This window comes from Sander lucioperca, chromosome 5 (genome assembly GCF_008315115.2).
Source record: "Sander lucioperca isolate FBNREF2018 chromosome 5, SLUC_FBN_1.2, whole genome shotgun sequence".
In the NCBI taxonomy this organism is placed as follows: domain Eukaryota; kingdom Metazoa; phylum Chordata; class Actinopteri; order Perciformes; family Percidae; genus Sander; species Sander lucioperca.
Window position 1 is genome coordinate 10,530,220 of NC_050177.1, and position 13,299 is coordinate 10,543,518.

General features: G+C 40.5%; 1 protein-coding gene across 4 annotated transcripts; it reads right to left on the minus strand.

Annotated features, from left to right (window-relative positions):
• Positions 1-276: 276 nt before the first annotated feature.
• relb (v-rel avian reticuloendotheliosis viral oncogene homolog B) lies at positions 277-12,592 on the minus strand. 4 transcript variants are annotated; one of them, XM_036001139.1, is made up of 11 exons: positions 12,212-12,592; positions 11,878-11,901; positions 10,121-10,299; positions 6,391-6,708; positions 5,422-5,588; positions 5,167-5,258; positions 4,873-5,004; positions 4,670-4,774; positions 3,413-3,628; positions 3,195-3,266; positions 277-1,648 (listed from the first exon to the last, which is right to left on the minus strand). In XM_036001139.1, the coding sequence occupies exons 1-11, from the start codon at positions 12,270-12,272 to the stop codon at positions 1,209-1,211; spliced, it is 1,806 nt and encodes a 601-aa protein (XP_035857032.1). In that variant the 5' UTR covers positions 12,273-12,592; the 3' UTR covers positions 277-1,208. The 4 variants fall into 4 exon arrangements, with proteins under 4 accessions (XP_035857032.1, XP_031152530.1, XP_035857033.1 ...); XM_031296670.2 differs by having other exon boundaries at positions 277-1,651; positions 12,212-12,589; XM_036001140.1 differs by lacking the exons at positions 10,121-10,299; positions 11,878-11,901; positions 12,212-12,592 and adding an exon at positions 7,484-8,463 and having other exon boundaries at positions 277-1,651.
• Between the last annotated feature and the right edge of the window lie 707 nt (positions 12,593-13,299).

A 13,299-nucleotide genomic window follows, 5' to 3' on the forward strand; every position in this document is an offset into this window, starting at 1 on the left:
GTTCCTCTCAAATTTCTTGGGTTTTAACATTGTCTCATGACATTGCTGACATTTAAAGCTCAGACATGAAAAGCCTAAAACCATCTACTTGTTGTTGCCAAGATTCAGTGTTTGTATTAGTGAGCGAGCAGGTTAGGAATGTGTGTAGGCAGGCAGATGAAGGTCACATGCAAAAGTACTTTCATCCCCTTTGTCTTTCTGCAATCTTTTCTTTTTTTTTATAAATCATCACAAAGACAGTAGTCAGTTTCAGAGGAAGTAACGACAAGACAAAAATAACACAGACATTTTATTGTTTCTTCTCTGAAATATTGACACTACAGTGCTACAGCGAGGGGGCGGAGTTGGACTTGTGACAAGCTGTGAGTGGAAATTTGAATGTTTAGCACGAGAGTGAAACTGCAAACAATAGGAACTGACACAGACAGAGCTATAAATATGAGGAGGACTGGTTTCTGTTGCATTTAAGTTGATTAAATATTAATAAACAAGCCATCTGGGGTGACAGCCACACCAACAGAGAGTAATAACAGGCAAGAGCAAAGTGAAGAGCAGATCTGAAACTACTATACATGAGACTTTTTGTATTTTCAAACTAAAATCCTACATCAACTTTTTGTAGTAAGTCAGGTCCTTTTCCCAAAATCATGTCAAAGAAAACAAAACAGACAGACAAACATTACATGACAGGTATTTCAGTCTTACCTCACCAATCATTTACTACAATAGACCATGAGTCATGGGAGGGTTTCTATTGTTCCCAAGTTAAATATCGATGTTCATGAGTTCTCTTTTTAAGCTCCACGCTAACTGTGAGAATCCCCTCCTACTAATGATTAATGCTGGCAGCATTTTTTATGTAGGAATTTTAAACTGCTCCTGGTTGCTAAAGTCTTGACCAGCAAGGTCTTCAGACAAAGATATGGTTTAAGGACAAACACATTTCACAGTGCAAGCAGCCGGAGCAGTAGCCTTGGATTTGGGACAACATAATGTTGTTTGGCTCTAAATCCAGAGGAGAAATTCAACATTTTGGGAAATACACTTTCTTGCCAAGAGTTGGATGAAAAGATCCATACCATTCTGGTGGTGAGAGACGTGAGAGTGGTATCAATCTTCTTTTCTTTTTCTTGGCAAGAAAGCAAATAAGCACATTTCCCAAAATGTCTAATTATTCCTAGAGCTTGATGATCCTGACTATCCCGTCCTCATAGCTCCTCTTCTGTCTTAACCTGAACCATGTTGGAGGAGTTGTCCTGTGCCTCTGGCTGCAGAGTCTGGTTCTCATTGACAAGCATGTTGAACTGCAAGTCGCTGTAGTTGTAATGTGAAAAGTCTTGAGCATACAAGCCAAAGTTCTGGTTGGAGTTCATGTCCATGTTTGCAAACGCGGGGTCGGGCCCCTGCTCAAAGCCAGAGGGTGAAGTGAAGCTCGGGTCAGAAATCATGTCCCAAAACTCAGGTATTTCCAGCAACTGGTTAAAGATGGCCGTCGCATCGGTGCCATTGTCTGAGTCCTGGGGCTCATTGTAACACATTGCCCCTAAAGCGGAGGACCCAGGCTGGGCAGCACAAGGCCTCTCGTCTGGAGACATCATGGTTTGAGGCTCCGGGAAGTGGAAAGGCTGCTCCACAGCAGGTGCACTTTCTGCTGCAGGAGAGGAGACAGATTGTGTTACAGAGATAATAAATACCAGTTAGAAATATGATAAAAGGTCCGTTAATAGATAGAGGACTTTATACTTGGATCATGAGATCTTTGCTGTTTGAAACTTGATATTATTCAAATCTTGAAAGAAATTCAGATATTTCAAGACATGTAGGCAATTTTGATGATGGTCTAAGAAATAAAAATGTGGCAAAAATACACACATAATCATGCAAAATGTTAAAATATTAAAATAAGCACATACCCTCAGTTGCCACTTTATTAGGTACACTTAGCAAAAGATGTATGTATTCAGACAGCAGTCTTGCAATAAATCTTCCTTTCATGAAGGTTATAATGTTCAGTTTGTGTTTATACTGTTTTAGAAAGGTGTTGATTCAAATGTATGATCATTTTGGAGGATGTAGTTCGTGGGGCTGTTGAACTGTATTGAGTTATAGTGACAGGAGTAATTTCACAAAAGATCACAAAAAGGTAGGATTTATTGCAGGACTGTTGTATTGGACTGTATTAGGTTTAGCTAGGTGTACCTGGCAACTGAGAGTAGATGTGCTTCCCTGTACAGTTAAATTAATTGCTTGTAATGTGGAACATTGTAACTAGTACCCCAGCACTTTTCATTAATACATTGCACCTTTTTTTACTCTAATTAAGTATATTTGATTTTACTTTGTATGTAATATATATGTGCATATGTATGTATATAGTATAGTTATAATACTTATATTATATATATATATATATATATATATATATATATATATATATATATATATATACACAATTATTTCACTATGTATATCAATCATCTTGGGCACAGAAATTTCCTTTCAGATAAATAAAGTGTGAGCAGAAAAGCCGATTAGAACGTGCAGTGTGAGTTAACACAACATACAAGATTAATAAAATGCGGTGTGTCTGCCCAGATTTAAAAGAAATGAGCTATTGTTAAAGGAACACGCCAACTTATTGGGAATGTAGCTTATTCACCGTAACCCCCAGAGTTAGATAAGTCCATACATACCCTTCTCATCTCCGTGCGTGCTGTAAGGCTGTCTGATGGCCCCAGCGGCAGCAGCCCATCACAGAAAATGCAGGTGAATGGTTCCAGCATTCCTACTGCTCCGAATTGTGACAAAAGTGACAAAATAACTTATTGGGAGCAGTAGGATTGCTGGAACCATTCACCTGCATGTACTGTGATGGGCTGCTGCCGCTGGAGCCGTCAGACAGCCTTACAGCACGCACAGAGATGAGAAGGGTATGTATCCACTTGTCTAACTGTGGGGGTTACGGTGAATAAGCTAAATTCCCAATAAGTCGGCGTGTTCCTTTAATGTTATTTTTAACACCTATGCTTTTCCAACTGTGGCAAGTCAAAATGTTTTCTGTGAAAAAGCCTATTCAGACAAGCAGTCTGACAAAAGGCGACTTGCCTAAATGAATCAAGTTTACCTTCTAACTGCCACTAAACATGAATGAAGAAAACATCAAATCTAAAGGAGGAAAGACGTTGGAGCCTTACCTGTCACACAAGGTTTATCTCTGAAGCTGATGTCTGACTTTATCTTCCTCTTCCGCTTCACCTCATATGGATCTGAAATGAGTCAGAAGTACTTTAACAACGAACCTCCTGTTATTGTTTCTGGGTTTAAGATGATCTGCTTCATTTGCTTTGTATCAAGTACAGTTTAGCAATTCATTAATAAACAGTACAGACCAGACGGTTCGGTGCTGACTGACCTGGGTTGTGTGGCAGGTACGTGAAGGTGACAGACTCACTCTCCATCTGGTCGGAGAGGCGACGCAGGACCACACTGACTTCAACTTCCTCTGTGATGTCCTGGTCCTGGTAGGGCGGAGTTTTAAACACAATGGCGATCTGACGGTGCACGTCTGTCTGGGCAAACTCCCCGCTCGCCTTCCACGATCCTTTCCTGAAGAGGATCTCTATGTCATCTGTGGGTGACAACACGCAGAGTCAGAAAAATGAGAAAACTACTTTTAGAATATAGAGTTATTTTTTAAATCCTGATTTTTGCCTGCTGTTTATATCTTCTTATACCTGAACCATACTAAGTGTTGTGTCCACTTTTGTGTAATAGTAGTACAGTAACAACAGTGATATTACATTACAACATCTGAGTTAATGGATTATACAAATGAGCAAAAATACTGTACAACCACTTTTATGTGTCTTCCTTAGCTTCAGATCGAGTTCATAATACTTAATCATTTAGGATGTTCATTTTCCTTCTACAGAGGTGGAGACAAGATAACAGAAATACCTTTCACTACAAATACCCTGCAGTAAATACCAATTTCTTTGTTGACATCAACAACAACCAAAGAGCCATTCAGACAGCAGCAGCTGTAAAACAGCCATAATGGCGAGTACTAGTTTTGCTGTAATGCAAACAACAAATGAATTTCCAGGGCAACTTAAAGAGGTGCAAAGACTGCTAAATACATACTGCTAAATCATATGATATAGCAAAAGAAAATGTCTCAAAAATGAAGACAATATGTGCAGAACACAGGAAAACGCTATAATAACAATGACTGAACGACAAGTCAACAAAAACTAAACATAAGCAATAAGCGGTAACACTTTACCTGAAGGTATCTACATAAGAGTGACATGACATTGTCATGTCACTCTTATGTAGATACTTTCAAGTAAAGTGTAACCCAATAAGCTTTGCAAAATTGATCCTTGCCTTAAAAAAAAAAAAAAAAATCACAGAAGTATGTCTTATTTCGTATTGACTGTACCTTGTTTTAATAGTTAACTAGTTTCAAGAGGGAGAGTCACATCATCATCATCATCATCATCATCATCATCATCATACTAAATGTCTGGTGTGTATCTGACCCAGCGGGGGGCCTTTTTTTACACTTAACTCCTGAAAACTGAGCTTGTCCCATGTAGTGTCTGCAGTGTGAGCCTAGTTTTGTCCACCCTCTGTATACTTTTGTACATGGGCAACAGAAACGTACCTTTCTGAACTTTGTCACAAAGCATGTAGATCTCTGTCTTTCCGGTGCAGGAACCTCTGTACTGGTTAAAACGGCCAATCTTCAGCTGTGATGTAGTTGTGGCCTCTGTGAAAAAACAAAACATGCAACAATGTGTGAGAATCATAAAACACATTAACATAGCCTATTGTTGGTGCAGTTGGTTACAAGAGTGTGTTTCTTACTCTTGTCATAAACGGGATTTGACAGCACTGGGCTGAGAGAGTCTTTTCTGCCGTCCTCCCAGTCAAGCTCACACTGAAAACATAGACGCACAGAATTCATGTCCATGTCTTCAATGCCCTTTGAGTGACCAGCTGAGGGATGAAAAGACACACAATCTAAGTCTGTTTCCAGGAGTCACAATTAATTTAAACAGCAAGGAAAGAAGAATGTGTGTGTGTGTGTGTGTGTGTGTGTGTGTGTGTGTGTGTGTGTGTGTGTGTGTGTGTGTGTGTGTGTGTGTGCGTGTGTCTTACTTTGAAAGGGGTCAATATTTTGGCTTCTTCTCTTCTCAAGTGAAACATCCAGCTCTTTCCTCCTCACACACTGGACACCGAGGTTAGCAAAGCTACAGGTACAGAAGACACAACACACTTTGTCAGACACACTTTTGTATGTTAGAAAATGCAAGAAACAAATTATATGATGTTAAGAGTCTAAGTAAAAGAGAAGAATGTGGGGTTTTTTTTAAGTTATTAGAAGGAGAGATAAATGAGGGATGGGATGAGCACCTGTGACGTCGGTTGCTGTGAGGATTGAGCGTGACCCTGCAGATTCCTGAACCGTTTGGGCAGTCTTTACCCACAAGGCAGTGGGGGTGAGGCCGGTGTGGGGGGTCTTTGGTCACCAAGGAAACTGTGACTGTGACCCTCTTCAAGTGGTCAATGGGGCCCTGAATCTGAAAGAGAGAACAGGACAGGAAGAGGACATAGAGAAGTAGGGAGAAGACAGAAAAATGCAAGGCAATGGTAAAAATATTGACATATGGAACACAAAAACAACCAAACAGCACACGTACATGAAAACACACTCACCGTGATACCGGAAGTGGTTCAACATGGTGATATATTCATTTCTAATACACAGAAGAAAGAAGGAGAGCCATCAAATTGAGAATAATTGATAAAACTAAATATTAAAATATGCAGCAGATGCAGCCTGAGGAGGCAATTCAGAGTAGCTGCCAATCAAAGCCTTTTTTGTGTGTTCTTCACACCATGGAGTGTCTGTATTTGTGCATATATTTAGCATATTAAATGTTCTCAATTTTCTGCATTTGACGGCTCCCCTCCTTTTTCCCTTATTATAACTGACTGAGCACCAGTGCCTGAGGTACCAATTTCACCAAGAATAATTAATTTTTCACCGTTAAAATCTTCACACGCCTCAAGTGTCCTCCTCGTTGTGTGATGAGGTTTGTATAAAGTGAAGATGAATGTGTAGGAGTGTTTGTTAGTATGCGGGTAGGGACTAAACCGCCCATCTTTGACCACATTTGAGCTGGGATTTGTGGGGACTTTCTAATTGACTCCAACAACCCACATCCTTCTAGCTCCACCCGTCTGCACCGGTCGACACAGGGGGTTGAAGTACACACAGCAAACAAAATCAATGGTGGTTCAAAACTGTCACTCAGAGCCAGTAAACCCCCTCTAATGTCCAACACACACACAAAAAAAATTGAACTGTTATGTGTCTACCTCTATGGCAGGCTGACTTTTGTTGGTTTCGGTGCTGGACGCCCCCAGGATGCTGCCAGCCGAGCGTCCCTCACATTCATAGCGAAACCTCATGCCTCTCTCCTTGGGCTCCTCCACCACCACCAGTTTGGGCTTATTCAAAAGCCGCTCCAACATCTCGGTGTCGCCTCCGTGGTTCTGAGAGGAAACGCAGCCGGAGCTCTTAGAGCCTCGACCACGCCGAGAAGTACCAGCTGGAGAGCCGGCTCCCCGAGAAGAATGAGCCATCTCTCTAAGAGTGCGCGACTGCTGCTGGGGCTGAGGGAAGGTGCAGATTGGCTGTGAAAAAACAATAACACAACCTTATTTACAACATTATTCAACCTTTATTTAACCAGGTAAGAGCCATTGAGGTTGGAAACCTGTTTTGCAATGGAGACCTGGCCAAGACATTAGCATAACAACACGCAACAGATAAAACAATACAAATGTTTCAAATGGCTGGAGCAGATTACAGAGAAAAGTTCACAAAATACAACAAAAACTTGTGGAACAAAATGTTTTTTCAACGTTCCTCTTCCATTAATCATCGCATGACCCCCTAAGCTTCACCTTAGCATTACAAAACATCAACTTACAATCAGAGAAAAAAAAGTCACAGGCTTGTTTTTAAGTATAAAACAGAGAACCAGACGTCTTTAATCCATTATAGCAGATGACACTGTAGGGGAAGCATTCTGCATCACGGCTTCAGTGAAACCAAACAGTAAAACTGACTCCTGCATGTTTTTTTTCTTCATACATGTGCTTTCTATCAAAGCATAGAGTTAACCATGTGCTCGTTTGACTCCTCCTCTTGCATTTTGATATCTCTTTTCCCCGTTACACCACAGACCACCAAGCTTTCCGTTCCCACTTAGACTTTTGTTGTTGACTATATCTCCCTCAGTGCTGCTTTTACTTTCTTTATCTATCTGCAGTGCTCCCTATCTTCAGTTAGGCCTCTCATCGGCTTCCATTTCACGTAAAAGGAAGAAAAAATATCAGCAAGAAAACACACTCAAGTTTTAAGTCTATCTGAAGCATCAGTGTAACGACAGATGAATAATCAAACCTGCAGGGAACAAAGAAGTAAAAACGTTGAACTCTTTGTCATCTGTGAAGCAGGAAATCAGGTTGAGAGCTCATTAAACCGTTGCTGCAGAGATCTGGATGATGCCTCTGCATGAGATTATGTTTCACAATATCCTGACAAGCCACAGACCTCTGTTGGCAGGCTGTTAGCCTGGGCAAACCTATCAGCCTTAAAACGCTGGAGCTAAACAAAAGCCTTAGCAGACTGAGCCAGCAAACAGGAAATAGGAAGTCAGCTCGACCTGACGTGGATCAACCAATTGGAGAAGCAGCGCGGGGCAAAGAATGTGACCTTTCACCCCTCGGTGGGTTTGGCTAGTAAACAGAAAGGACGTCCAACTGAAAGTAGGAGTCAGATTACAGTTTTTCCAACCACTTCTCCTCCTCCTCGCGCTCTCTCTCAGTCTCCTCCCACAGAAAAGCATGCTGAGGAGATGTGTCAGCCTCTCTCACAGGCTGCAAAGACGTTCAGATGCTGTAGCTAGCTAGCTAGCTTGTTGGGAAGGTGGCTAAATTATGTTCCAAAGTTGGGCTAAAGTTTGGCGAGGGAAAAACTAGTATGGCCATTTTCAAAGGGGTCCCTTGGACCTTTCTCCTCAAGGTATCTGAATGATGGGTTCTATGTTTACCCACAAGTTTTCCCTTTACATATATGCCCACGTCATGATAATCCCATGCATTTTGGGCAATAACCATGCAGTTTTTCTCATGCAGTATAAATGTGTTCTTTTCGCCTATTCTAAAAAGGTGTGTTTTAACATTTCGGCATAGTGGGGTCCCTAAACAGTCTTGGAGTTGCATACATTGGGTATGACTGAAAAGCTGAGGCTCCTGTGGATTCAATGATCCCACTTGTATTTATGTGTGATGATGTTAGTCCCCATAGGAGCCATTTCAATTTAGTGAAACCATTTTCTGAAACTTGTGTCACTGCTTAAAATGACCTGTGGTGACCTCTAGGATAATCACACCCTATTGAAACTTCACAACCACAAACTAGAGACCTAGAGGGCATTCAGAGGATGTATGGCTTTCCTAGGTAGTTTCCAGATCAGAAGTGCTTGCCATTCAATCGCCAAAAAATGCAATTCTTGCAGAAATCTCTCAAAAGTTCTTGATACCAAATCACAGTATGGATATTTCTGTTCCTCAAGGTTTTGGTGCCTTAATGTGGTATTTCGGAGGGATTTCTGTTTTTATCAATTATTGAGTGGTGAAAAATGTTTAAATGTGCACCAAATCTGTATTACAAATGGTATCAACCCAAAAACTGCTGCAACAACCTAAATGACTTAAATGAGCATGAGAATGGCCATCATAAACTCATATCATGGGCACCTGGGTAGCTCACCTGGTAATAAACTTATATCACAATGTACAATTTATTTTAAAAATGAATGAAGTAACTAAAATAAATTCTGATTAACGACTACAAAAACCTGACACAAAGTGCTGAGCTCTCATCAGGTCCCCAGCTTTCAAATGCTGTATACCACTTCTATGTGGATGCTACTGTTGACCTGCCATCACCCACTAAACATCCCCTGTACCCCAACCCGCACCTTTAGAAAAAGGGGGCAGAATGCTAAGGGGCAAACAAACTGTATTTACACACAATAACTACATTATTAACTGTCTGTGCAGGCTGCAGCGTCACTGCAGTCTTATCAGATTACAACACTCTGATCTGTAAACCACGTGCTTTATGGTAAGAGCTCGAACTTGCCTGGCTGCCTGAATACTACTGTATACTACTACACCCAACTGTCTGCAAGCTACACATGTATGACACTGCAGTATCTTCCACCAACATTTAATCCTTTAAAAAAGAAAGCTGCAGTCACCTCTTTTTACATCACAACGGAGAAGAAGCCCGGCGGAAGCTTCCTCTGTTGATGAGTTTATTATTAACAAGCTTTTAATGGCACATGAAGGCAGTGTCACGCTGATCTGTTGACATTTGTCTCTATTTACATGGATCAATAGTGGTGTATAGTCTAGGGCTGCAACAAACAATTTTTTTCATTTATTAGGCTGTTGATTTTTCATTCAATCTATAAAAACTTCCCAGAGCCCAAAGTATGCTCAAGCCATGGTCAAATTGCTGGTCTGACTGAATGCTTTCTTATACTTCGAAGATATTCACATAAAAATGATACAAACAATAAAGCAGCTAATCCTCACATTTGAGAAGCTAGAACCAGATACATTTTTTGCTTAATAATTAACTTGATGAATGAAATAATTATCAAAAATGTGATTAATGGACTATTTGTTTTAGCATTAATGTAGTCCAAAGACAAGCTGGGAAAAGTTATAGGTCTGGTAGCACAAAGTATTTCATAGATAATTTACTTATATTCAGTCTTGAGATAGAAGCTAAACTTTATTGTGTAACATTATCTATGTTTGTCAAGGTCCGCTGCTGTGCCATTTGCCTTCATGCCTGCCCTCTGGGTGTTTCCAACAGTCTAGTCTGTCTAGTCTAGGAAATGTAGGAAACCTCAAACTGAGATGAAATCAGGCAGATATATACCAAAACAACACAAATGACTACACTGGTACAAAAACATCACACTGTAAGAGCACACCCAAAGATGTTTTTGTACCCACTCACCTGACATGCAGTGCCTCTCGCCACCAGGACGGGCGCGGGTGGCGGTGGGGAGCTCTGGCGGGGCATCCTGTGGTTCTGGCTGTGCGGCTGGCAGAGGAGGTCAGCAGGAGGGGCCGGAGGCCTAGGAAGGGAGGCACGCGACCGCTCTCCCTCCTCTGTGATGATTTCCTCAATGAGGTCTGTAAAAAATAATCAATAATATTGACAGTTTCTCAGATGGCCAATGTAACTAAAATAATGTTGGTGTAAAATGTCTGAAAACAATTATATATTTTATTTAAAACGTCATAGCTGATTTATTATTTCTCAATACTCAGCAATGAAGAATAAAGGTAACACTGCTCTATTCATAAGATGTCACTTTTTGTCAGAGACGTGGGGCTGCAACTACAAAATAATCTAAGCGAAAAGGATATAAAATGATAAAACCTTCAGAATAAATAAGGAACTGTGCTGACATAACATTATAAAGAGAAATGATAGACAATATATATGAAGTCTCAATGAAAAAACATAACTTAATATTTATTTACTTCATGGCTTCCCGCAGGTTTTTTTTTTCTTCACATCTTAAAGACTGCTTATACTAACATCATAACAAATGTATACGTTTTTATGGAATATAACATTAACCCTGCAGGTAAAGAGGCAATGTCTTACACACTAAATGCCATCAATTTAATGAATGTGATTATTATTAACGCTACTTTCTAATAACAAAACTAATCACGGGACAAGAAAACAAGTTCCAGGGAAAAACAATGTGTTTTTGTATTTTATGTAAGCTTTTCTTTTCGTTTCATAGATGCTCAGTGTTACAGCTGTGTATAACAACGCTTTGCCTTTCTGTTTGTATAATATATAAACAGATGATGAACTTAAAAGTGTTGTTTTCTCCAAACAGTCAATCATTTTCTATATCAGGACACGTAATGTGCATAATTGTGTTTATACCATGGCCAATTACCTAAACATATAAAACGTGTTGCGTGGAAATGGTTACAAGTGACAGTTGCCTAAGTGCTGTTGTTATGGTTACTAACAGTTGAATATGTTCACACAGATTTCTACCTGTGGTTGAGGTCTAGATGTCTGACACTTTCCAAACAAACTGAGACTCGTTTCCTGCTGTGGTGGTTCATAAAACATTAGCAAAGCAGAGACAATTTATCTATTATTCAGTCGACAGAAAATCCTTCAGGAACAATTTCGACAATCAAGTAATCATTTAAGTAATTTTGCTAAAAGATCGTGTGAACGCAAATCACTGGGTTCAGCTTCTCAAATGTGAATATTTGCTGGTTTGTACTTAGTAAACTCAATATATCTTGGTTTTAAACTGCAATCCCAATAGCCTACGTGCAAGCAATTTGAATATGCAAACTTGGGTTTTGGGGAATTGTAATTGCATTTTCTCTAACATTGTATACTGCATAGACAAGCGAGAAAATAATAGGTAGATTAAATACATTAATGCTTAATAATGCTGTCTTGATGTCTGGTTTATATAGTTTTGCACCTCGGGGCCACCTCAGTCGTCTGGCTCCCAGTTAAACTAACCAGAGGCTTTGTGAGAACAAACACCACTATAAAGAAGAGGAAGCAGAAGAACTACTCTAACGACCGTCTGACTTCTCCTACTGCACGAGGTCGTCTCAGGTCACACTTTGCAATAACGCCTCACAACCCACACGTGCATGACTTTAGTTTGTCTCTTGAGCAAAATGTAAAAAGCAAAAACAAGAGCTTATACTCACCAAAGTCTGACGGCCCTCGCGTCTCTGCAGGCCAAACAGAAAGCGTCAGAATAAACAAAAACTCAGCTGTTAAATGTTAAACCTGCACAAACTGGAGCAGTAACAGAGGGAGTGAGAGCCGGGTGATAAGTGCTCTGTTCCCGGGAATGGGTGTTGGCTGCTCTGCTCTGACATCAATCACATGCCTGATGATGTCAGCTCTCTCTCTCTCTCTCTCTCTCTCTCTATCTCTATCTCTCTCTCTCTCACACACACACACACACACACACACACACACACACACACACACACACACACACACACACACAAATGAAGAGTATAACTTAAAACCTACCAGAGATACCGTTGAAGACATCCATGTCTTTCATCGCATGCGAGGAGTCCTTGAAGACCATGAACTCCGCCGGCGTGTCCTTGAATTATTTCCAAACTGATTGTTTCCGGTAGTCTATTCTGGGTCCAAACGTGTCTCTCTTTTTTGGAAAGCTACGCTAAAGACTCGTCAGGCTACAAACCAGCTCTGAGTGTCTGTACCCACCCGTGAAAAGCTGTTGAACGGACGTGACGCTATGTGTTGAATGATGTGTGAAGCTTAGTTTTGTGTTTCCGCAGCTGCCTCGCTCTGGTTGGCTGGTATAGGGTATGGAAATCCCCTGAACGTCACGTCACCTCCCAGAGGGGAAGCACCATGGGGACAGCAGGTACCATGCTACAGCCTACATGTTTTACTAATTTCAATATTCAATATGTTGAGCCCAAAAGGGGACCGTGACTGCAAAAAGGATTTTCCTTCGATTAAGTAATCGTTTTTGTGTTTTTACTGAACTTATTTAGTTACTTAGTATTTAAATTAGCCTCCATCCCAACACGCACACATTCTCCAGGCTAGTCAAAACCAGTTTATCCCAGATATTGAAAATAATGACGTCTTCAATATTTATCCTGTTGCATCATGCTATTATCCTGCAGCTCCCGTTCCTAAAAAAAAAAAACTGATGGAGAAGAGCAGCGGGAATTACTGTTTTTATCATGAATATTTATAGTTGTCAAACTGCGCCTATAAGCTCGCTGCACGTTTAGTAACTGCTTGAAAACAGTGACGTGATCCAGTTTCTAACTGCCATCAACTTTTTAGACCCTTTTGCTCGATGTTATGAAGCGCAACAGTGACACCTGCTGGAGACACAGAGGACAGGCGATTTAAAGGAAATGGAAAGCGAAAGTCGAGGCGTTTAGAAGAAGTAGTGACTCAGCAGGGACCGTTTTAAAAAAAATAAAAATAAATACTAATAATTCATCTCAACTGCAGTGGTGTTATACATAAAGCAAGTTTTCCAACCTGGCAGATGAATAAAATTATATATTAGAGGTCTGAAACCACGTTTGTCAGCCACGGTCTGACGTTTACATTGAATGTTACAA